The sequence below is a fragment of the Oncorhynchus masou genome, chromosome 13, assembly GCF_036934945.1.
Source record: "Oncorhynchus masou masou isolate Uvic2021 chromosome 13, UVic_Omas_1.1, whole genome shotgun sequence".
Taxonomy (NCBI): domain Eukaryota; kingdom Metazoa; phylum Chordata; class Actinopteri; order Salmoniformes; family Salmonidae; genus Oncorhynchus; species Oncorhynchus masou.
The window spans coordinates 42504258-42530372 of NC_088224.1; the positions used below are offsets into that span (position 1 = coordinate 42504258).

A 26115-nucleotide genomic window follows, 5' to 3' on the forward strand; every position below is an offset into this window, starting at 1 on the left:
GATTAATTTGATCTCTATTTGTGCTTTTTGTGACTCCGCTCTTTGGCTGGAAAAATGGCTGGGTTTTTCTGTGAGTTGGTCGTGACCTAACATAATAATTTGTGGAGCTTTTGCTGTAAAGCATTTTTGAAATCAGACACTGTGGCTGGATTAACAACTTTATCTTTAAAATGGTGCCTAATACTTGTACGTTTGAGAAATTTGATTTATGAGATTTCTGTTGATTTGTATTTGGCGCCCTGCAATTTCGTTGGCGAGCCAGCCCTAGATAGGTTAAATACAGATACTGAAGCAACTATAACACAGATGGTGATTCGCTCTCACAAGTAATGAAGGGGCATAGCTTGTTCTAATATGAAGGAGACATTTTCTTGCGAAAAGCTTTAGGTTTTGCAGATGTTACCAGATTCTGAAATATTGACAGACTCTAGATCTGATAAGGCTTGCCAGAAAAAGCACTGTAAAGGGAGTCAGGTCCTCTTGGTGAGTCTGACACTGCTGGTTCATGGTGGACTCCTCAATCAAGATGGCTGCCTTTGCCATCCTCTTTTCCAGAAGGCACACACTGCCACATTGCTGTTTGTTTAGTTCCAATTGGTTCCTTCGGTGTTTGGTCACTTCCCTCCCATCAGCCAAAGAACACAGCTGATAAAAGGGGACAGGCTCAACGACTGTGGGAACACTGAAAGAGTGGCAGTAGGCAGGAAAGGGGGAGAGACAAGTGCATGACAAGTGCATTTGGATCCTTTGTAGAGGGCAAGAAGCTGCATCCTCTCCAAACCAAACAGTCTGAGACTTCTATTTATCTGTGTTAACAAGACTCCATTTTTTCCGTTTGAACAAATGACTATATTTTGCACACTGAACGCATCATGACGTATTACCTGCTAAAACACCTAGATATATCTCTCAAATACTATGAACTATACACTTAAAAAAGGAAGTGCTATCGAGAACCTAAAAGGGTTCTTTGGCTGTCTACATAGGAGAACCCTTTGAAGAACCCTTTTTGGTTCACGGTAGAACATTTTTCGGTTCCATGTAGAACCCTTTCCACTATGGGGACAGCCGAATAACCCTTTTGGAACCCTTTTTTTTCTAAGAATGTACCGGAGATGCTTTGATGTAGATTGGGAGATATTGACATCTTTCTCCTTTCTTCACAGTTAATGAGATCATCAGGAACGACCTCTCAAGCATCTCTGTCCACAGTCATGCGTAGCACCACTTTCATCATGGACACAGGAGGACTGAAGCAGAAGAAAGGGAAATACCATACTGTACCAATAATTTTTACAACGTCTGCATGCTTGGACTACAGTATGCAGGAAGCCAAAAAAACAACCAAGGGGAACAGAGATTGAGCATCTTGAAGATTAGAATCGAATGTGTGCCTTTCAGAAGATGCCGTTTCAGAAGATTCACCAATGTATACAAATTGAAGATGAAATGAAAGGGCTGATCTGTCAGAAAATAAATCGGGCGTACTATGCAGCACTGCACCTTCCAGCCTCAACCCCAATAAGTATGCTTTTTAGTGGACCAAGAATTTAGTTTTTTTTTTAACTTCTGTCTGCAGATATTGTAAATGATTCAGTGCCTAAGTGTACGTTTTGTGTAAAATGCTTTAGATTGTTTTGTGTATCTGGCTTTCAATGAGATGATTTCATCCAAAATAAGTGCCTTTGACTGGAAATAGGAAATGATGAGAATTAAAGGGCGACTGCACTTCCTGATTTGGCCTTGTTTTTCATCTATGCTCATAAAGAAATGCTAGCGGAATCACAACAAACAAACTAGCTTTGCTATGGAGAGAACAACATTTGAAGTTGAGGACTTCTCCCCTCCTGACTGACTCAACCTTCTCAAGATGGTCAGCTAATTCAGTTCTACAGTTTGTGTGAGCTTGTGTTTAGTCAAGCTGACAGCAGCTAGCGTAGCTTGGTGATAGGATAGCCAGCTGCAGCTATCTAGCTAATATTTCTCTGTCAAATCAGTTATGCCAAAATAGCAAGTGCCAGTGTCTGGAATGTGTTTCATAAGGCACTCGTTCTACAACACCTTGCTACGAAAGTAGCTTAGAACTTAGTTTCAGTGTTTCATCAAGTCATGTAATGCATGTTACCGTGGAAATGGTTTAAACCGAGAGTTGAACACCTGGTCTTAAGTCAGCTCAGATGTCCACCAACACAATATTCTATAACTGGCTAGTTTTGTCTCATCTCTCTTTGTGTCCACTGTTACATCTTTCCCAGGGGGACAAATCCCAAAACTACTAATATCCCTACAACAGGTGTCACCTAGCCTAAATCTTGACATTGCACAAAGGGATGAGTTTGTGTTACAAAGACAAAGTATTGTATAATGTAGATATCATATTGATGTGCCTACACTTAGCTAGCAAATAAAAATAAGTTGTGTAGAGTACAACTCAGCTGTCTAACCAGAATGGCATTCTATTTGGCCAAATCTAAAGATTTGGCTGTCTAACCACACACTGACATGCAAAACTCTGGGTGAGGAGGTCCCTTTAATATATGTAATGTATTACAGGTTATAGACAAGTGCAGTCGGGGGGCAGGAGGGGTGGAGTGCATGACACTCCATCCTGGATATGACAGAGTTTGCCCAATTCAAAGCTCCATCCAGGAGCCTACAGAGTAATATGAGAAGAGTGCAATTGTTAAACATGTAGATATTCTAAACAAAGTGTTTTGATAACTTTCAAGTGTAACAGTTCTATGTATAATAAACCATACTTCACATAATACTGTAGAAGAAGTGTTCTGATAATGTGCAAATATTGTACCTTCCTTTATGGTGACCCGTATAAGACAAAAGGTCCCTGACATGTTTGAAGAATAAACAGGGTCCCTCCCCCCTATTGATAGTACCATTCAATTCAAAAGTAACAAAATATGATACAAAGTAATAGATGTGTATAATTGTATAATTTTAATGCTGAGTGCAACATCTCTCCCAATTCAGACATCAGTATCAACTTGTCTTTCAGTCAGAGGACGACATTTCAAAAGCATCTCTACTGCCGTTATTTCACGGTTGAACATAGCCATAGCCAATCCTGATTCATAGCTAATTCACAAGAGACACGTGCCAGCATGGCACTGACTGGTTGGCATTACTCACTGGAGCCCAGGAGTAGTCCATTGGCACAGTGGAAGGGGCCACCTCCTTACAACATACAATACATGCATATATATATACATGGCACTCATTGTATTATGTATGAATGGTGATTAGGTGAATTTCAGGACAGATAGTAATTTTGACCATTGACCAGACCAAATGTGACCTCCATTACTCTGAAGCAGGACTGGTGCCTCACCACTGCCTCAGCCTTCTGTAACAGCTCCTAATATGGTATGGGGTTACTCACGAAGCTGCTGAACAACAAATCCACCAGGTTTTGTATGTAGCCTGTGAATGGAATACATATCATCACTGAATGATATAGCGAGAAACATAATGTTCTCTAGTTTGTAAGTAATGTATATGCTAATAGAGAGACTGTAACTACAGAATAGATTCAGGCCGGTGACGCTGATGCTATGCAACCAGCAGTCTACATTGCTGAATGTTTACTGATATGTTTTGCTATTTGCTACCAGAGCCATAGCTATATTTACACTAGACAAGTGCCATCCTACATTTATTTTGGCCCTAGAGCATACATGATAAACTTTTTTGAGAACAGGCATGTTGTTTTGGGTTATCAGACAAAGCTAGAGAATGCTAGCTAGAGACCTAACTTGCAAATCCGGGTTAGTTATCATATCTTTGTACGAGTTTCAATGAATTGGCTAGCTAGCTAACGTAACATTAGCTATGCAGTTCGAGTTAAAACATGAAAACAAGCTGGCTACATCCTATGATTGACTAACAAGCTAGTATCCAAGTGCTTGCCCTGCTATTGACCCCAAATGCCAATAGTTGTTACCAAGGTAGCTAGCTAATGTGAGCTATGCACATCTTCCTCTGACATGCTATACATCACATTACACGTTAGAGAAATGTATTTATCTAGTTACAGTATAATTCCCCTTTCATCTGTGGTATCACAGCTAGCCTGGCTCGCTAGCATTATCAAATCAGGTTTTATAATAGCGTGGGTGAAAACGTGCTTTGGTGATGAAATTTCACTTCCTTATGTTATAAAATACATTTTACCAAGACAAATATGATTACTTATGTTCTGAATCGTTCCATGGGGTCTTTCTCTAACATGAGTAACCTAATACATCCAATAATAAGCACCGAGCTCTGTTGACATAGCGGTGAATTAAATATAAAAAGCTTTGAAAATAAAATGCTTGGTATATGCTCAGTGACATTTCACAGAGATACGTTTGTTTTTGTGAGAAATCGTATTTAAAAAAAAATTGGAATTTTGAATTAATATGAAAAGCGTATACTAAAATATGAAAATACTACATGCCATGTCTCAAAATCAATATCCATCTTACCTCTATATTGTTTAATGTCCTGCGGATTCGAGAAAAGATATGATTTCAACAGGAAAGTGAGGTAGCCAGTAGCCTTAATTCTTGCACAGAATCCAGCCTAGATCCAGCCTCCAAACTTTAGTGGTATCACTAGACCACTTTTTTTCTCTGGCCTCCATTGATTTAGACATCCTAATTTTGGCCATCCTATAAGGGAAAAAAACACCATTAACTTTTGAACGGATTGTGATAGAGACATGCAGTTTGAACCATTGGTTTCATTAAGAGGATTAGCTACACAATTAGCAACACAAATACGACATTAGTCAAAATATGGCATTTTTCACACCCTATGTATAACCAAAAATAGCTACTAGATAGCTAGTACCACTTATCTATTTAGCTAACATACTCACCAACACTAGTCGTTTGACGGTTGACAGGCAGCAGAATTGACTGTGTCGGGTACAATCTATTCCTGGTAATCTGGCAATATTGTTGAAATGCATTGGGAGTTTGCAGCAACTTTATGGAAGCCTATTTTCACTCCTGTTTGCTGAGCGAAATGTGCGTGTGTTGTATCCATATGCAGACTTGACATCAAATGTCCACATGGTACGACAACGTGTTGTCTCTAGGCAATTGGGCATCATCTACAAAAGTGGCCATGTATGTAATCCATACCCAGCCTCCTAGTAAATTGTGACGAACGCACTTACAATACTCTGTTTTGGACGAGACTGACTTTATAATTTAAAAAAATCTATTTACACTTTGCACTCTATTTTGACACTAGAATGAATTTGACTCATCGATGTCACATAGGCCGTTTAACACCAGTGAAATTGGTTCCAAGGGGAAGTTGACCTTTAAGCACTTGTTCACACTCACCAATGATAGCATTACCTGCATGTTCAATTTGACTTTTGATCTGTTGTTCAGTACAGCTTTGTATGTTTGTGACTTGAGCCATCTCTTCATGTCACCCAAGGACGGAGAAATGGCATCAACATTGAGTCCTTGAGTACAGTGAGTTAAAAGCACATGCCTTATAAAAGACAAAGACCTCAATCTGCTCAGGTGTATATTTATTTTAAGGAAATACAACTAGGGCAATGTGTTGGCTATGTTGTCAAGAGGATTTTGAAGATATTCAAGGCTAGTGCCTTTTGGAAAGCCAAAATTTCATCTCAAGTACCAGTGCTGCCTCTGTCCTGCTGGGACAATGCAATGTTTGCATTTCATATGCTTGATTAGCCAATAGTCAGCCTGTGATAATAACTCTGTTGCTTACTGGCCAATGCTTGATTTGCTTCTGCTTCATATGGTTGCCATATGCTAACTCAAATGAATTTCCTTTACATAGTTATTACATTGTTGTGTAGTTCTTGTCTACAAGATACTGAGGGAAAGAATTATGCTTGAAAAAATATGTGAATGGGATAGAGCATATACAGCAGGTTTTCGCCACACTAATCATGCCATCCCTGAAATTCATTTTTTTTGGTTTCGCTTGTACAAACAGTGGAAAAATTGAATAATACGTACATTAGCAATCATTCTTTTATTCATATGAAAGGAAGAAATCATTTCACTTTGGTTAAATTGTCAATTAGAAAATAATTCCTCGATACCTATGCAATATGCTGGTATAGCGTTTGTTTCTCAAATAATGTATACATTTAAGACTGTAATAGAAAAAGGTGTCTCTTATGTACATTTATTATTTCCTTTAATCCAAAGAATTGGTAACAATGGTGAAAAGCAATATTCTCATGTAGGAGATCCAAAACTTTTACATTTTTCTAAAAGTATGTATTTATTCTTATAGCATGTACTTTGTTTATTCAAGTGTTTCATGTAGCTCCTCATATTACCAAATGGTTAACTATATAATACACTACAATATATAGTATTCTAAGGTTCAGTTTGTAGAATGCACAATAGTTAGACTGAATACATGCTAAAAATGATCAGATTTTTGCTTCATTGTATCATTAGCTCACATAAGTTCCCTTATTACAACTGCATTTATTTCTGCTCTTTTATATTAAGTCTTAATCCATGAATTTAAAGGAAATTAACAAAGCCATGAAGCCATGTTTACTGAAAAGTTGACTATTATATTGTTCAGATATGCAGATTAATTGTTCACAGTTTTTTTTGTGGGCTCTAATTCTGCTTCATGTACTGTATGTATTGTCAATAATAAATACCTTCTTTTGAATGCTACAATTGTCTCAATTATTTATATTGAATATTACATTCATGTAGTTTAGATTTTAGAGAGTTATATTTAGTTAATTAATACACTCAGTTAAATGTAGTAATACATTATATAGATATACACACAGACAGCCAATTTGTAAGTCGCTCTGGATAAGAGCGTCTGCTAAATGACTTAAATGTAAATGTAAATATACACTACCATTCAAAAGTTTGGGGACACTTAGAAATGTCCTTGATTTTGAAAGAAAAGCACATTTTCCCCCCCATAAAAATAACATCAAATTGATCAGAAATACAGTGTAGATATTGTTAATACTATAAATTACTATTGTAGCTGGAAACGGCTGATTTTTTTATGGAATATCTACATAGGCGTAAAGAGGACCATTATCAGCAACCATCACTCCTGTGTTCCAATGGCACATTGTGTTAGCTAATCCAAGTGTATCATTTTAAAAGTGTCAGGACCCGGTTACGAACCTGGGTCTCCGGAGTGAGAAACAGTCACTTAACCAACTGAGCCACGAATAGTCAGCAGAACCCAGAAGATGAGGCAGACACAGCAGTACTTAAGACGGTGTATTTAATAAAGAAAAAAAGGAGAAGTCCTTCAATACAAAAAATGGCAAATCCAAAAGGTGGTAGGAATAGCACAAAAAAGCCTCAAGAGATACTCAAAAACAAAAACAGAATTCCACAAGAGCATCCACCGGAATCGACAAGAATACACAGAACACTAGGGCTGGGTGCTAACATACAAACACAGAGCACAGAACTGAGGGAAACTAAGGGTTTAAATACAATCAGGGGAAACGAGGCACAGGTGCAAATAATAATGGGGAACAAGGGAAAAAACATAAGGTCAAAAAGCACAATGGGGGCATCTAGTGACCAAAACCCGGAACAACCATGGCCAAATCCTGACAAAAAGGCTAATTGATCATCAGAAAACCCTTTTTGCAATTATGTTAACACAGCTGGAAACTGTTGTCTTGATTAAAAAAGCAATAAAAGTGACCTTCTTAGACTAGTTGAATATCTGGAGCATCAGCATTTGTGGATTCGATTACAGGCTCAAAATGGCCAGAAACAAAGACCTTTCTTCTGAAACATGTCAGTCTATTCTTGTTCTGAGAAATGAAGGCTATTCATTGCAAGAAATTGCCAAGAAAGTGAAGATCTCGTACATCGCTGTTTACTACTCCCGTCACAGAACAGTGCAAGCTGGCCCTAACCAGAATAGAAAGAGGAGTGGGAGGCCCTGGTGCACAACTGAGCAAGAGGACAAGTACATTACAGTGTCCAGTTTGAGAAACAGACACCTCACAAGTCCTCAACTGGCAGCTATTTTATTATCTCCGGCTACTGTAAGATGTTAGGAAATAAACAGAAGAATAAACAGATGTTGAATGAGACTGAAAGTCCAATGTCTCCTATGTGAAAAGGTGTTAGTATGGTGTATACTGACCTCCAGTGGCCAGCTTCTCTCTGTCAGGCATGACTCGTTACTGGTGCAGACCTGGGTTCAAATACCTCAATTACTTTCAAATACATTCAAAGTAAGTACTCAGAATTATTTCATTTGAAAAGACAAGTAGTTGAATATTTGTATGTATTTTGAAATACAAATCGGGAAGTATTTGAAAAACTCAGATCCCCCGACTCAAATACACTCCAATGCATTTTAACCCAGGTATTTTAAATATGTATTTGAACATACTGTCAAATGTAATTTGGTAGTCTACTTAGTTTTTACAAATAGTCATTCAAAGAAAAGTAGTTGTTTTGGGCTGTGTGTTTGAAAATACTCAAATATTTGAACCCAGGCCTTGTCTGTTGTATTAGGGAATGTTGACATTACATTTCAATCAAGCTATACTGCTGAGCTTCTGAGATACTTCCGCGATATGTATTGAATCCAGCCCATGGTAAGCATATGAAAAGCATAAGAAATCTTTATCAAAATTGCAGAATGCATAATATGGAACAAATATACTGCTTCCACTTAAATCTCTTACACTACGACTTTCACCAAACCCTTCCTGCTATGCATAATGTGTCCGATTCTGACTTAGCAATTACACCTTTCCTATGCACGCCTTTCCTCTCAGTATTTAGTATTCAGACTTATCTTATTCAGACATGTAAGGCGCTCTGCAGGTGTAGCTGTCATTCGTGCTCTGAATAAATTGAATGCAACCGCTGACAAACCTCCCACTTGCTGGCCAGCAGATGTGGAATTTTGATTGAATAGCGTTTGTAATCTGAAATGAAGCCATCCCTTTAAATATGCTGTACCTTTTAGTTCTAATTTTATCAACAGACTCACTAGATATAAAGAGAATTGGTCCAGAATATTAGGGATCAATGAAAGAAAGCCATCTAAATATAGGCTATGCACAGCCTACTCGTCTCTGTTTCAGCACCAATTGGTAGATTTAAAAATACTCTGATCTTGTAGATTTAGGTTTAGGAAAGTATTGATGAATCATAAAAACTGGTTTGGAGGGCCTTTATGCACGAAAGACAGAAAACGGTGGTTTGATTCATTCAGGAAATTGACACATTATGTTTTTCAACCCATGGCAAGGAAGGAAGATTCGTGTACATAGAATTCAGTGGTGTTCAGTGCTGCTTTAGATCAAATCAAATCAAATTTTATTAGTCACATGTGCCGAATACAACAGGTGTAGATCTTACAATGAAATACTTACTTATGAGCCGCTAACCAACAATGCAGTTTTCAAAAATTAAATAAAACACATAGATAAGAAATAAAAGTAACAAGTAATTAAAGAGCAGCAGTAAAATAACAATAGCGAGACTATATAGGGGGGTACCGGTACAGAGTCAATGTACTGGGGCACCAGTTAGTTGAGGTAATATGTACATGTGGGTAGAGTTATTAAAGTGACTATGCATAGATAACAGAGTAACAGCGGTGTAAAAGAGGGGGAGGGGCAATGCAAATAGTCTGGGAAGCCATTTGATTAGATGTTAAGGAGTCTTATGGCTTGGGGGTAGAAGCTGTTTAGAAGCCTTGGACCTAGACTTGGGGCTCCGGTACAGTCTATGATTTTTAGGGCCTTCCTCTGACACCGCCTGGTATAGAGATCCTAGATGGCATGGAGCTTGACCCCAGTGATGCACTGATGTAGTGTCTTGCAGTCAGAGGCCGAGCAGTTGCCATACCAGGCAGTGATGCAACCAGTCAGGATGCTCTTGATGGTGCCGCTGTAGAAACTTTTGAGGATCTGGGGACCCATGACAAATCTTTTCAGTCTCCTGGGAGGAATAGGTTTTGTCGTGCCCTCTTCACGACTGTCTTGGTGTGATTGGACCATGTTAGTTGGTTGGTGATTGAACTTGAAACTCACGACCCGCTCCACCACAGCCCCGTCGATGAGAATAGGGGTGTGCTCGGTCCGATTTTCCTGAAGTCCACAATGATCTCCTTTGTCTTGATCACATTGAGGGAGAGGTTGTTGTCCTGGCACCACATGGCCAGGTCTCTGACCTCCTCCCTGTAGGCCGTCTCGTCGTTGTCGGTGATCAGGCCTACCACTGTTGTGTCATCGGCAAACTTAATGATGGTGTTGGAGTCGTCCCTGGCCGCGCAGTCATGAGTGAACAGGGAGTACAGAAGGGGACTGAGCACGCACCCGAGGGGCCCGTGTTGAGGATCAGCATGGCGGATGTGTTGTTACCTACCCTTACCACCTGGGGGTGGCCAGTCAAGAAGTCCAGGATCCAGTTACAGAGAGAGGTGTTTAGTCCCAGAGTCCTTAGCTTTGTGATGAGCTTCGTGGGCACTATGGTGTTGAACGCTGAGCTATAGTCAATGAACAGCATTCTCACATAGCTGTTCCTTTTGTCCAGGTGGGAAAGGGCAGTGTGGAGTGCAATAGAGATTGCATCATCTGTGGATCTGTTGGGGCAGTATGCAAATTGGAGTGGGTCTAGGGATTCTGGGATAATGGTGTAGATGTGAGCCATGACCAGCCTTTCAAAGCACTTGATGTCTGCAGACGTGAGTGCTACGGGTCGGTAGTTGTTTACCTTAGTGTTCTTGGACACAGCCACTATGGTGGTCTGCTTAAAACATGTTGGTATTACAGACTTGGACAGGCTGAAAATGTCAGTGAAGACACTTGTCAGTTGGTCAGTGCATGCTCGCAGTACACATCCTAGTAATCTGTCTGGCCCTGCGAATGTTGACCTGTTTTAAAGAGCTTACATTGGCTGCGGAGAGCGTGATCACAGTCTTCCAGAACAGCTGGTGCTCTCATGCATGTGCTTCTTGTTGGGGTCAGTACGTACGGTCATTGTGGGGACGACGTCATCGATGCACTTATTGATAAAGCCAGTGACTGATGTGGTGTACTCCTCAATGCCATTGGATGAATCCCAGAACATATTCCAGTCTGTGCTAGCAAAACAGTCCTGTCGTTTAGCATCTGCTTCATCTGACCACTTTTTAAAATTGATTTAGTTACTGGTGCTTCCTGCTTTAATTTTTGGTTGTAAGCAGGAATCAGGGGGGTGAGCTTTGTTTGCGTCTCTGTGTGTTGTAAAGGTTGTCCAGAGTTTTCTGGCCAACTACGGGTGGGCGTTGTCCTGTTTGCTTATGGCAGAATACAGCTCATTCAATGCTGTCTTAGTGCCAGCCTCTGACTGTGGTGGTACGTAAACAACTACAAAGAATACAGATAAACTCTCCAGGTAGATTGTGAGTGTGGTCTACAGTTTATCATGAGATTTAGTTGTACTGTACCTCAGGTGAGCAACAGTTTGAGACTTCCGTAGATATTGTGCATCAGCTGTTATTTACAAAAATACATTGCCTGCTGCCCCTTGTCTTACCAGACGCTGCTGTTCTATCCTGCCGGTACATTGTATAACCAGCGACGTTGTTGCCGGTGATAGCCGGTGAGGACCTGCCTTACAACAGGCCTACAAGCCCCCAGTCCGGCCTCTCTCAGCCTATTGCGGACAGTCTGAGCACTGATGGAGGGATTGTGCATTCCTGGTGTAACTTGAGCAGTTGTTGTTGCCATCCTTTACCTGTCCCACAGGTGTGATGTTCAGATGTACCGATCCTGTGCAGGTGTTGTTACATGTGGTCTGCCACTCACATATTGTACTGTAAATTGTGTGTACAAGGAAAATCCACAGCAACAATGTGATGCATAAATCATTATACCTTTATATTTTGAATTAAAATGTTGGGATTAACATAACTTTATTAATTTGTGTAGACCAACAGTTACCAACCTTTTCCGTTCCAAGGACCACCATGTCACAGTTAAAAGCTTGAGGACCACCATTTGAGCTTAAGGACATCTTTGTAGTCAAATTTAGTCCATTTTAGCAGTGAATGTAACAAATTAAAGAACTACTATTTTTATTATACAAAGTAATGTATACAATTGCTTATAATACCTTTATTTTTGGAAGATTCAAATATATTTTAAACACACTGGTGTGTAAATCACATTTTCTGATATTTTAAGAAATTAGTGTATGCAGAAAAATCTGATTGGTACATACATTTTTGGACTTTAAATTATGTTATATACCCATTGATTCTTAAAGAATATAACTCAAACTCTCATTCCCTATCAGAACCCAAAATATAAGATTCATTTTGCCTGTAGCTCTGACAATACATTTGAGAGTGGTTACATTTCTCCAGCTCCATCCCTCAGCTATTTACCAAAACAGTGCTAGGTTGAACCTCTGAGTTGAACTGCAGATGGCCCCTTTAATGTTCTCAGGGTATTTTATTCATCTCAACAGAATGTCTTAAGCTACAGAATGAAAGTGACAGATGGCTGACCTATTCTTTCAGACTTCTAACATAACCTGAAGACTTGGAGTTTGTAACCCAGCAATTTGATAATCTGACAAATGACAATAATTTGACAATCATCAGCACAGGAAAATGCCACACCCAGGTTGCCTATGGAGCCCTTTTTTCAACCGTTGAAATTGTCACCGTTCTTGTTGGAGTTCCAGTAAATTATAAAACATCTGTGTATCTCCATTACAGCAAAGAGAACATTGGACATCCTCAATTTAAATCTTTCCATTTTCCTCGCAATGCAATACTGTCAGTCTTTCATAGGCTTCCTCTCATTTTCCCACTCATTTAGAACTAGGGCATTTATGTTTGGCTATTAGCTTATAGGGGGATCAATGAATTGACACACCCCACAATCTACCCATCGCTGAAAATGTACAGGTTTACAGAGGTGTGCAATGTGGCTGTGTGGGTTATAGTATTGCCAACTGCTCTGGCAAAGAGTTTCTTAGAAATTGATTAGAATGGATGGATTGTATGTGGGATTGTGAATTTCCTTATTATAGTGATGTGGTGGTGCAACATGAGTATTATATTTGCTGTAAAGAAATGAGGGCCAGGGAAAGATGAGATGCACCCAACCAAAAAGTGTGCCTATAGACCTGTCCGCATAACTAATATGGTTGTACATGTGTTACAACCATTTTACTGGTCTTAAAGTCAACTTATACAGAAAACCTTTTAAACTGTTTAGTTGTTCCTGTGCGTGTGATCATGCTATCTGCTGCCAGCCTAGCACATCCAATACGGTACCCGTTTACTCAAGGAATGCGGTATGCCTGTTAAAAAAACAACATTTAATAGTATAGGTGGCAACAGTCTACTCTAGCCTTTTGATGTGAACTAGAAAATGTTAAGAATCGAGATGGTTTTTCGTTTCGAATAATGGACTTTGTGACATTTTATGGCGCCGTAACAGTTTAGTTGACTACACTTGAATACGTTTAGTATCTTGCTATAACCTGTACAATTCATTGTATTGCATATAATATTTGACCTATTTACTCAAGCAAAACTGTTTGCCTGTTCAAAACAAGTTGAATAGAGAAAAGGCGGTAATTAGGGTACTTTTGATTGTGATCTAGAATATAGCTAGAATTTAGTTATCTTTTTGAATAATGAACTTTGTGGCCTTTTATGGTTCTGTATAGCCTAAACATTTTAGTTGACTGTGCTTGAATATGTAAAGTTTGTTGCTATCACCTGTCAAATACATTCTAAACACTTAAAGCCACTGCAATATATTAATTAACTGTAATAGGTTTACAGTATACTACAATACAGAGCGGTATAGCCAAGTGGTTAGAGCATTGCGCCAATAACCAAAAGGTCGCTGGTTCGAATAGAATACTCTAACAATGTGAAAAATCTGTTGATGTGCCCTTGGCCAAGGCACTTAAAATAAAGGTTGAGCAAATTAGAGTTAACTCAGTTACGAGCAAATGACTGCCACCCCGGCCAAACCCGGACGACGCTGGGCTAATTGTGCGCTGCCCTATGGGACTCCCAATCACGACCAGATGTGATACAGCCTGGATTCGAACCTGGGACTGTAGTGATGCCTGTTGCACTGAGATGCAGTGCCTTAGACCGCTGCGCCACTCGGGAGCCAAGTAAACAAATGACCAAATAAATGACCAAATAATGAATGACCAAATGTTAAAATTGCTACATAAATCACTGAATTCCTATGAAAGATTCTCCACAGTGAGAATGGTCCATTCAAGACTCCGCATAACTCTTGTGAAGTCCAAACTGTCAGACACTGATCTGTCAACATTAGATTAGGGGAACCACAATAGTTGACATAGCGAATCACAAGTCCATTTATTCAACAGCGTCTGCTACAAAAACACTAGGCTTTTATCTTCCGGAGAGCTGAATGTTCTTTCTATCTACCTGGTATGCGCTACTCTCTAAAGGTGCTTATTCGCTGCCTGGTATTATTTGCATGCGCTGACAAAAGTCCCTAATTTTACCATCCACAAGCTGCTAGTGTAAAGTGAAAAGAGGCTCTGACGATAGCTTATCAATAGCACATGACAAGATACTTGGAGGGTGTTGTCCAAATCGTAAATCACCCTGAACCTTATATAGGGTATACCTTACTTCACTCCCACGAGTTGGTTGAATTCTGTTCACCTCACTAGTTAGTTGTTCAATTGCATTTTACTAATGAAGTACACATGCTTTAGAAGAATTAATCAAATATGTTTCTCAGAATATGCCTGGTTCATCGTTGTTTAGCATAATTTAAGGGCACTTTGTATTACATGGGTCTCCTGATAAAAATAAACTATACACACTGACCAAGGGAAACATGGTGACTGCACCCATGAAGGACCCCAACTGCACCACTGCTCCACACCACACGAGGGCACTGTGGCCCTCATCACGGAGGATAACACCAATGATCACCTTAACATAGGACAAAGTGAGGATGAAGAAGATCCAGGAGCCCACCTAAGATAAGGGACAAGTATAACATTTACTTATTCAATCTATTGTAATGTTTACCATATACTGTATGTGTAATAATTATTTCTATGAGATGTAGGCCTCTATGTTATGCTTTCATCTGTAGCATAGAACTACAGTGGGTTCTGAAATTATTGACACCCTTGATAAAGATGAGCAATAATGACCTTATAAAATAAATAATCCACATATTGAGCTAACTTTTTTTTAAAGGGAAATTATATACTTATACAATTGCTCAGAGAAAGAGATTTTGTTTAACTCGTAATATTTTTCTCAAAAAGGTAGTTGTCAAAACTATTGACATCCCTAAAGATTATTTTACATAAAGTAGTCAAAAGTTCAGTATTTGGTCCCATGTCCCTAGCACGCAATGACTACATCAAGTTTGTGACTATACAAACTTGTTGGATCTATTTGCAGTTAGCTTTGGTTGTGTTTCAGATTAATTTGTGCCCAATATAAATGCATGGTAAATAATGTACTGCATCATTTTGGAGTCACTAATTGTAAATATGAATAGAATATGTTTCTAAACACTTCTACATTAATGTGGATGCTACCATGATTACTGATAAGAATGAATTGTGAATAATCAATGAGAAAGTTAGAGGGGGAGGTTAGCATTTCTTGGGGGTATGATCTTTGACCCTTTTTTGGTCTACAATATACAGCAGCTAAGTATTAAAATGATTTATTTTATAGTCTACTGTGCATCTTTATCAAGGGTGTCAATAATTTCCAACCACACTGAAGTTATGGATTTATGCTGTGGAAACGTACAATGAGGAAGGTTCCTGAGGTTTCATTGACCAGCAGAGGACATGGACTCAGCACTGCCATGCCTATAATGTAGGCTCCAATCCCACTGCCAAACAAAGTGAGAGCCCCCAACAGCAATAAGGACCTGTGACAGGATGACAGTAACATTACCATTATTAGTGTGGTTGCAGTTTAATAAAAGTCCCATTTTGTTGGCCATAAAATAAGCCTACAAATAGGCATATATATATATATATGTATATATTTATTAAGATGATAATGAGTAAATTAAATAACGATTCATTCATATTTTTTGGAAATGCATTTGAACAAAGCTGACCTTATTGGGAAAAACATGGCAATGAAGCAGGCTAGAGGGTTGGACACCGCAGCCATGGTGGCCGATAAGTGGTAGGCACTGTTTCCATAGGGCAGACAAGAGTAGGACTGCACTGAGGGAAGCACAACGTTAGTCAATCCGTTGACCCAGGCCAGGATGAAGAACATGTACAGCACCTGTATCCGGCTGTACGTCCCGGTCCCAAAGCAGCTTTTGGGCTTGATATCAGACTGTTTGATCATGGCCTTCTGCTCTGTGGGGTTCATCTGAGCTGCCTCGCCTTTCTCCAGGACCCCGTTGGGGTAGTGGGCATTAGGGCGTTCCCGGGCCACGGCAGGGTGGTAGTTCAGAAGGATGAAGGCTCCCAGGCACACCAACATCATGGCACTGAGGAAGAAGAAGAACACCCCAGCTGAGAAGTTGGCCGGCTGGTAGTGAGCCTGAAGTTCGTAGCTAAGACTGACTGAGCCAGTGTCATTTATCATCCGAGTGCAGTTGTTACAGTGGACCACCCCCACCCCCTGGATCAGGGCTACCAGGGCAGGTAGCAGGCCACTGACACCCTCCCCTACAAAGTAGGTGGTGAGGTACTGGGGCTTCAGACGCATCATAAAGGGCAGGAAGGTGACAGAGGAGGTGCAGTCCACAGTGGAGAGGAAGAAGGTAAGGAGGAGGAGGGCCACACTGCGAGGGACACCCGCCACCACCAGCGTCTCCTTCCAGAAGAAGGCCAGGAGAAAGCTGGCCACCATGCCCAGGGAGATGATCACATAGATGACCACTGTCTCGTTGAGCGCCCCGGGGCGGAAGCGGTGCATGAGGGTGATGAACAGGGGCCCCACGTTGGCCATCTGGATGAGGACGGATAGGTAGGATGGCAGGTACCAACCCTCGGGGATCTGGGACACGATGAGAGGCAGCTCTACCCATAGTCCGTTGATAGACACCCAGGAGCCCATGCCAAACAGGCAGGCCAATATATGGATGAAAAGTGACATTGTGAATCTGGGTATTGAACACTGGTGCGCTCGGAAGTGGATTCTAGAATGAGATAGAAATAAGAGTTAGGGCAGCATAAAATACAATGAAATCAACACAGAATATATTTATACTTTGCCTGTTATTCACAGGAATGTACTTTGAGTAAAGAAAAGAAGCAATGTGTTCCAATGTTGAATTGATGCAACGCTTGAGGTAAGAGTGTAGAATGCCAAATCCACAACAACGGCCGACACAAACACACGTCTCGACCACATCTATTTGAAAAGGAAACAGTCTCACTCACCCCGTGCAGCTGGTATGGAATACTCCTTCCAGCTTAGTGACTTTTGTTTACTCAACGATTGCTCTGGTATGACATTTCGTACCAAAATCTAAAAAGTCTACTTGACTCGAATCAAAGTGTTTTTACTTTCTCCACTGAAATGCAGGTAAACCATGATGTTATTAGTTAAAATGCAGTCACATCAGTAAACACCCTGATGCCTATGGTGGGTGGGAACCATTGTTCCTTTACCATACATTAACCATAAAAGTAATAAAATTGCGTTAGTCATCCGATGCAGACCCCGCACATTTCACCTTATTTTCATCCCCTTTCAGCTAAGCAAATACCAAACACTCTTTCCTGATAGTTATTAATTAGTCAGCTGAATATATTTAGGCGCTAAGTGGCTCAACTCATTGAGAAGAGTCTACTTCTGGTTATGTAAAAAAATACATGCCAAATGATTTCCCAGTATTTTAAGACCGGATTCAATCCCAGGTGTTACAGAGCTGTGTATATGAGAGCTGTGTATATGAGAGCTGTGTATATGAGAGCTGTGTAGTGCGCTGCGGATTGAATCTCGGCCTGACAAACACATTTTTTAAACATTGGGTTTTGTAACTAAAAGGTCCAGACAACGTCTTGTCTGAAGGTGTGTTGTAAAACGTTATTTTACTGTTGACAGATGTTGGCCACTTAAACCTGTAGTGTCATCTGGGTGAAAATTCTTATTAGTTGAAGCTCTCTGCTAAAGGTGACAATGTCAAATTCATTACAGATTCTTACAAGGCTTCAGATGTAAAGTTACAAATTTATGTAAAAAATGCTTTAGTGGAAATCACTTTATGATGCTTCCAATACTGAAAGACCTGCCCAGTATACTTTATGACAAAGTTAATTGGACACGGTCACATTTCCTTAATTTACTTCAAATATCACCAAGAAGCAGCCAAAAGGTAACATTGGTTACTTATAATGTAAAAGTATTGCATAACTACTATAAAAACATCTGAGCAGGAGATTGTTTATTAACAAGGAAACCAGCTTGCTGCAGTGTCTTTGATCTGGTACAAAAACAACTCAAAAGGAATGGAAAACAATTCTAGGAAATTATTTTGTTACAGCGTGTCCTCGAAGTTAAAAGTAAGAGGAGATAAAAGCAAGACATTGAAACAGATGTCTCAGACTTTGTCAGCAGAAATAACATTTTCAGGTAAAAAAATAAGTAGACTAAGTAGTAGACTACACATACATGACAAAGCATGCATCACAATCATAAAATATATTCCATCTATTTAAATGATTGTGCACTTGCAAAAGTGTAAACTAAGTAAACCAAAAAGATAGAGAGAGTACAGATTGTTCACTTCGTTTAAAAAAAAGTTAACAGTAAGAAGAGGATAGCATGCATCCGTGCACATATACTCACGTTGGGTAGACAGCAGGGAGTTCAGTCAGAGGTTCTGCAGTGCAGAGAAGCCAAAGTCCTTTGCACTGAAGGATCCCTCTGAGGGGACCTGGGGATTATAGCCCCATTCCTTGGTGGGTGTGCTTTTGTCAACCAACCAAGACACATGTTTGTTCAACACCTGAGTTGATATTTCATCCACAGTTCCCTCAATAGGCACATTTCAGGACATTTTTCATTGAGAAATCATATGTAATGGTTTACACCAACACCAAGATTATCATTGTTTCTTTTCAACTTATGGCTGAGTCAACACATTCTTGTATCTAAGCATTTCTCTAATTCTCCCTAAGGAGATCAAGGGAACCTAGCTAAGCTGGAAATACAGTAGAACTAGCTAAGGCCTAGAATGTTCGTTATTCCCGATATACACAAATTCCGTCCATTTAACCAGAGCACATTTTCAAATGAGTTTTAAAAATGGTTTGATCTCTTGTTGAGGTTTTATCTGATTACTTTTCACTCATTTCACTTTGGTTCACAAACTGCTTTACAGAGAAAGTTAAATTGGTGATCTTGAAATGCAATCCATAACCACAGTAACAGGTGAAGGATTAACCAAAGCAATAAAGCTAGTGAAAGCCCTGTTTGGCTTTCTTCATACCGACATCTACTGGAATGTTGACCAAATTACACTAAGGACTAGGCAAAACTGTCCCGAATGTAACAAAAGAGAGCTGAACAAAATTCCATAGGAAACATTTATACATACCGAATGACCCAAACAATTATAATTAATGATAATGTAGGCCAAAATACCATCCTGGTTAAAAAGGCACGTCAAATGCATTCATATATTCCTATAACATTTCCTGAGAATGCATAGCAACAGGATGAGACCTGTGCTTAGCATTAGGGCTTTGTTCACCCATAACAATGTAACTTTAGGCCATAGAAGGCAATTCCTGTGAGGAGTAATAATGAGTCCCAGGAGGCAACGGAAAACCTGCTACCTCCACCCGTACATTCATTTGAGCCAAGTAGTAACTACTTTGCCATATTGTCAAAGCTTACAAAACAAGTAGCTATTGGTTGGAAGTTTTAATTGAGATTGAATCAGAGGTTGATTCATTTTTCTGAGTAGGTGACTTGCATTATGTGGCGATTAAACATCACATTCTGAGGAACAAAATGTAACAGATTCTTCAACACTCCTATTTCTTAAAAAAAAAAAATGGTTTTCCAAACATCTCAAACTTCTGTCAATTGATTGAGTCACCAGATCCGAAAGGCAGTCAAAAGGATTGTTAATACAGCGATCTAAAGATAATAAACTTATTGGCAACAAAACATGACTTAGACGAAGGCAGGAAAGAAAGATTTACAAACAGCCACATTTTTTTTAATAACAGAAATGTAAAATCAGTGCCTGAAAAACTAGTCCACCTTTCATTTCACATTAAAAAACATAAAACAAAAATGATCAATAAAAAATGTATAGTAAAATATTGTCGCAATCTGACGAAAACCTTTAACTCCGTTTTTGACTATTTTAATTTTTATTATACAATTATTGAAAGCAGAAACTTCCCTCAATGTACATTTCAAGACTAGGGCCAAGAAAGTGTATTCAAAATAGCCTGATGTCTCATAATTGTATTCTCGTTAATGGGAAATAAGGTATTTTTTTCCTGAACATGTTTTCATCAGATAGTGACGATATAAACATGACTGAAGAGTCAAGGCATGTTGGACCAATACTATTTCTATATTGTCAACATAAAGTCTATAAATTCCATTGAGCAGCAAGTTTTCCAATATTAGTCACTGTAGGAGGTACTAAGGCGTAGCAGATTTTTAAATTTTCTTTATTCCTTCCGAATCTGAAATCACAAAAACCCCTTGTCTCAGTCATGATGTGTTTAGTAGGCTAACTTAGGTCGCATTTACATTATCAGACTTAGCACTGGTGTTTTGGCCTAAAGACAGAGGCTTCAACGTTACCAAAATGTTTTAGATAGCAAGATAACATTTAAATGTTATCTGAAGGAAGGCTAACATTTGGCATTGCATTTGGAAAGGTTAATCATTTAAAAAAAATGGTCATCAAAAAGGATTCAACACCAAATTACATGGATGATAATACACAACAGGAGATGAAGGCATTAGTAGAAAGAAACAATCCCATTGTGTATGGAGAAATAATCTGGAGGGAAATAAACAAGTAATTGTTCAGAATTATCAGGACAACACAAAATAAGCTTCAACTATAATCTCTCTGGAATGATGATTCTGACATGGCATACAATGACATACCAAGTGACAGACGTAAATATATCCTAGAACAGGCAAATTCAAACCTGGACCTCAAAGCCAGTTCCACTGCTGATTTCCATTCTTCCCACCTAATCAAGGACTGATTTAGACCTGGGACACCAGGCATCCAACAGTAATATTAAAACCTGTCTATAGCTAGATTTCCATCCAAATATTAAAAAACCTGCATTTAAAAAATACTAAATAATTCCACCAGTGGTATGTTTCCACCAAACGGACTTGTTACTTGTTGGTAAAAAAGAGGTGCGCACACAAAATGTACGTTTTCATGTAACAAATAAAAACCTAAAGTACAATGGGTTTCCATCGCATTTTCAAACTCTAAACTCTCCGATAGTTGTCACAAAAACTGTTGCGTTAAATAGCAAATGTGCTTACTCTGGTCTTTGTACGTACCAACATTCGGCAGATACAGTGCGGACAGGCTGTGCGGGTAGGCTAGTCCACATGAGATGATTATGAATAAGAGCGAGAATCTGTTAATTTGTCAAACAACATTCAAGCATCGATCATCATGTCACCAGAATAAGATAAAGCATGAAGATCACCTTGCACTTTCACCATCCTGTGAAGTTCATCATTTATAGCCTAATTTATCATTTGTAGCCTAATGAACTGCACGGTTTCCACAAGACGTAGTGGGAGGACCACACACCATATCATCACAAGTTGACTTCGATATGATGATTGTCAATATTTGCCATTTCTCGTATTATTAATTTTAGACATAAAGATCCCACCTTGTCGAAATAGGAAATGATCTGTCAGCATTTATAAAATTGTACCGACCTGTCCTGCTTCCATCACAGCTGTCATGATTTTTGTTTTAAATGATATGACTTTAAATCACATGAAAGCTGTGGATGGAAACGTGGTTTTTGAGTTTCATAGGGCCACTTTCCAAGTCAAAGATTAAGCCCTGTCCAGGACTCTCTGCATTCTCTGGAGATTCTCCGTTGAGCATGCTTTTTAGTCGAGGACTGGGCTTATTCTGGCTCTCTGAAACTGGCCATTAATGTGTTTGTTTCTTAACTCATAAGGCCTGGGGACAGCCAAACTGGATGAATTTGTGTTATTGATTCAGTCCCTGATTAAACAAGTCTTGTCACATGATTTAGTGGAAAAACATACCGGTAATAGCAGCTCCTTCAGCAAACCAAGAAACTAGATCAATAATTGTAAAAATCCCCTGCGCCACTGCATCACAGGCACTTACATCCCCTTAACCAGGACACAGCAACTCAATGCTCCCATTACCCCCGGAATGCCTTTCCTCAACCCCCCCCCCCCATCAACCCTTCTGGGCCTGGAAAGGGTGTTCCATCTTCCATCCCTGACGTGATCACCCAGCTAGCTGTGGTTCCTGGTGCCTAACTAACTGCAGTTGTCCACACAGTCCTCAGACCTTGCAAATATGTGGTAAATGCTGACCAGGGGGAACATGGAGAGGGCTCCTATCAGTGAGCCAGCCTGGATGAAGACACCGCACCACAGCAGAGCAGCATGGCCAGCCTCGTGGAGCAGCGTCCCTATAACTACCTTCAGATAAGAGAAGAGACCAGTGAAGATGATCCAGGACACCACCTGTGTAGAAACAGAGAAGTGTCTGTGTGGAAATCGTTTGGGTTACAGATACTAAATCTGTTACACATTGTGTTGATCACACCAGACCTGGGTGTTATTTTCATTATTTTAATTACTTTCAAATACATTTTAAAGTAAGCATTTGGAGTTTTTGTTCTTTGAAAATAGAAATAGTTCAATATTGGAATGTATTTTGGTATGCATTTACAAATACACTTGGAAAGTATTGGCATGTATTTTAAAATGCAAATATTAAAATACTCCCATACATTCGATATCGGGTCTGTTTGGTCCTAGGGTTATTGGAAATAATGTATTTGGAAACAATTATTTGAAAATAGTTTCAAATAGCAGGTTATTTATAGAGAATTAAATAAAAAAAATACTTTAAAATAGTTCAAATAAAAGTAGTTGATTTGGCAACACATTATTTGAAAGCACTCAAATACACAGAACATAAGTATTTGGGGCAGCAGCGTAGCCTAGTGGTTAGAGCGTTGGACTAATAACCGGAAGGTTGCAAGTTCAAACCCCCAAGCTGACAAGGTACAAATCTGTCGTTCTGCCCCTGAACAGGCAGTTAACTCACTGTTCCTAGCCCGTCATTGAAAATAAGAATTTGTTCTTAACTTACTTGCCTGGTAAAATAATAGATGATGGTTGAAATTACTTACCACCAAGGATGCACCAGCTGAGCTCCTCAAGAGAGGAGGACAGGGGCTGAGCACTGCCAGAGCCATGAGGTAGGCTGCGAAGACCCCCCCTGCTACAGACATGAAACCAAGACCCACAGATGACCTGCAACACAGAGAGGGAAAACACACCCACAAGTAAGATCTCCTGACTCAACATTAATAAACCATGTACAATTATTCCAAACCATATCTTGGCCTAGTGTCCATCCATACTTACATTATAATATTCATATATCAATCAATTACTGTACATGAGGGTGCAACACACAACTGTGGTATAGGCCTACACACTAATCATGCAGTCGAAGTCAGTCATATCCACTCACCTGCAAAGGACAAACATAGCCACAAAGCAGGCCAGTGGGTTTGCAATGTTGCCAAGGACCACAGAGAGGTGATAGGTCATCGTGCCGTAGGGCAGACAGGAGAAGCTCTGGACAGAGGGAAGGACGCCGTTGGTCAGGGCGTTGGACACACCTAGGAGCACCAGCAGGTAGATGTTGCGTGGTGTCCAGAAGGTTTGGACCGGGGATGCTTTCTCCAACTCCACCTGGTCCTCAGACAACAGTGTTCCTCCATTCTGGAGCGGGTGGGTCTCCTCCCCATTTTCCTTTGTCATCACCACTTCAGGCTCTGGGGTCTCCTGTGATGCTGGCTCTGTTATTTCTCTACGCGTCAACGCCATGAAGCAGAGGGCTGAGATTGTCAGCATTACAAACAGAAACCAAAAGAAGTCCTGGGCAGGGAAGTTCTCATCCAGGTAGTGTGCCCGTACCGTGCCATTGTTCAATTTGCACTCCAATTTCCCCACACCCTGCCCCAAAGCCACAACACATGGGAACAGGGCACTGAGCCCCTGGCCAACAAAGAATGTGCGGATGTATTGGGGGGGGTAGCGGAACATGAAGGGCAAGAAGGTGACATTGGATGTACAGCAAACCAGAGCCAAAATGAACGTGAGCAGCAGATATGGTATGGATCTCACTTCCCCTGCCACAGTAGCCACCTGTGACCAAAAGATGGCTAGGAAGATTGATGCCACCACTGCTAGAACCTGGATACTGTGGATGACCAGGCGCTCGTTTAACTGTCCTGGGGCACAGTGATGCATTATGGTCACAGCAATCGGACCTATATTCCCAAAGGCTATCAGTACTGACAGATAGACTGGCAGGATCCACCCTGCATATATAAAACAATGGTCAGTGTCAATCAGAATACACTGCCGGATTAAGCTACTGTCTTTTAGCCTAGACTTCATGCAACAGTGCCTGTACTCAATAGTAATACTGTGAAAGGACAAAACAGTATTTCTTATAGAATGGTATAAACGAAGAGGGTACCATGCATTGACAACGAAAGAATATCAAAAAAGAAAACATGTTTGGAATCAGATACTGACCTTCAGGCAGAACTCTGACAACCACGGGTAGCTCAACCCAGAGACAGTTCACGGAAATCCAGGAACCCATACCGAAAAGAGCCACAAGGACGTGCGTAAAAGCAGCACTGTTCCACCAAGTACCCGCCATTTAGCCTCTGACGAAGAAGACAGACAAAATGTACGTTATGTATCGTTTGAAAAGTGGGGCCGATGTCTTATGGGCCCTTTCTTATTAAAATGTCAGCCAGAAGGATGTTCGAGTTGAGTAAACGCGTCCGCAGCCTATGATTTGTGGCGTGTTATGTGAAGAGTAGATTCTCCTCCCCTTACCATGTAGCCATTCAGAGAGCTTCTAGGGATTGTGAAGGCGGGCATTCCTGCACTTCAGAGGCTGAATACAGTGCATGCGATTTAGTTCGACGCGCATGGCACCGGAGAAGTGCGGCACATTTCCCGAGGCAGAGTGAACACTGCTTCGATTTAGTGTGCTGGTGTGAATATCGAGTGCACTGATACGTATTAGAGTTACTCAACAAGAAGTGATCGATCATTTATCAATGCAATTGTATTGTAGTACGGTCTACATAAATGCACTGACATAATTGACTACAACTGCATTATAGTCGGTATGTCTAATACACATTCCCTTCACCTTCCCAATACACCGTCTAACAAATAAATAATTTCATAATAATGAACTAATTGACCTACTGGGCTATATAACCACATAAACAAACCCTTCAGAATGTCCAGTGATCCCTATAATAATATTCAGAACTGAGAGTTGACTCAGTAAAAGTGGCAATCTGCGTTTGGTGCATCGATGTAAGTTAAATGAATGATACCCATTGATTCTTGAATAATTTTACCTATTCATGCCTCATGACCTTAGTTCCACTGTCCTACCCCATCAGAACCCACAATAAGCTTGTTTTACATTTGGAAACAATATAATTTTAAACATGACTGAAACTATCATTTTGATCTCATGCGTGGTCAGTCTGTATCCACAGCGCACTATGAATTTGAGTGTGGTTACATTACTCCAGCCCCATCCCTCAGCATTTTTCCAAAAGAGTGGCAGGTTGTGCTTTGTTCATATCTAAACAGCAGATTACCCAGTGTGACATGAAGGGGAAAACAAATTGAATACAGACACCCACTTTGCACCCTCTAAAGAATGTTTAAATGTTCATTCAATACTTTTAAATAGTCCAATATAGGTTGCATAAAAGATAAATGGCATCTCAGTGTAAAACCGTCAAACCTTACACCTGGAAATTGTGGCCTGATATTTATTTTTCT

At 40.0% G+C, this 26115-nt stretch overlaps 3 protein-coding genes across 3 annotated transcripts in view; 1 reads left to right on the forward strand and 2 right to left on the reverse strand.

The window, feature by feature from the left end:
• Positions 1 to 6684, forward strand: part of LOC135552361 (nuclear factor of activated T-cells, cytoplasmic 1-like) — a 71963-nt gene extending 65279 nt beyond the window's left edge. The window contains exon 10 of the mRNA XM_064983930.1: positions 1167 to 6684. Coding sequence (XP_064840002.1) covers positions 1167 to 1222 — 56 coding nt within the window. The 3' untranslated portion in view covers positions 1223 to 6684. The remainder of the gene's footprint in view (positions 1 to 1166) is intronic.
• Positions 6685 to 11927: 5243 nt separating this feature from the next.
• On the reverse strand, positions 11928 to 20091 carry slc52a3-2a (solute carrier family 52 member 3-2a). The gene is made up of 4 exons (XM_064983933.1): positions 18832 to 20091; positions 16136 to 17176; positions 15817 to 15940; positions 11928 to 15018 (listed from the first exon to the last, which is right to left on the reverse strand). Exons 2-4 carry the CDS (start codon positions 17131 to 17133, stop codon positions 14809 to 14811), a joined length of 1332 nt encoding a protein of 443 aa, XP_064840005.1. The 5' UTR covers positions 17134 to 17176; positions 18832 to 20091; the 3' UTR covers positions 11928 to 14808.
• Positions 20092 to 20186: 95 nt separating this feature from the next.
• Positions 20187 to 25101, reverse strand: LOC135552366 (solute carrier family 52, riboflavin transporter, member 2-like). The gene is made up of 4 exons (XM_064983934.1): positions 24829 to 25101; positions 23753 to 24608; positions 23406 to 23529; positions 20187 to 22731 (listed from the first exon to the last, which is right to left on the reverse strand). The coding sequence occupies exons 1-4, from the start codon at positions 24956 to 24958 to the stop codon at positions 22522 to 22524; spliced, it is 1320 nt and encodes a 439-aa protein (XP_064840006.1). The 5' UTR covers positions 24959 to 25101; the 3' UTR covers positions 20187 to 22521.
• Between the last annotated feature and the right edge of the window lie 1014 nt (positions 25102 to 26115).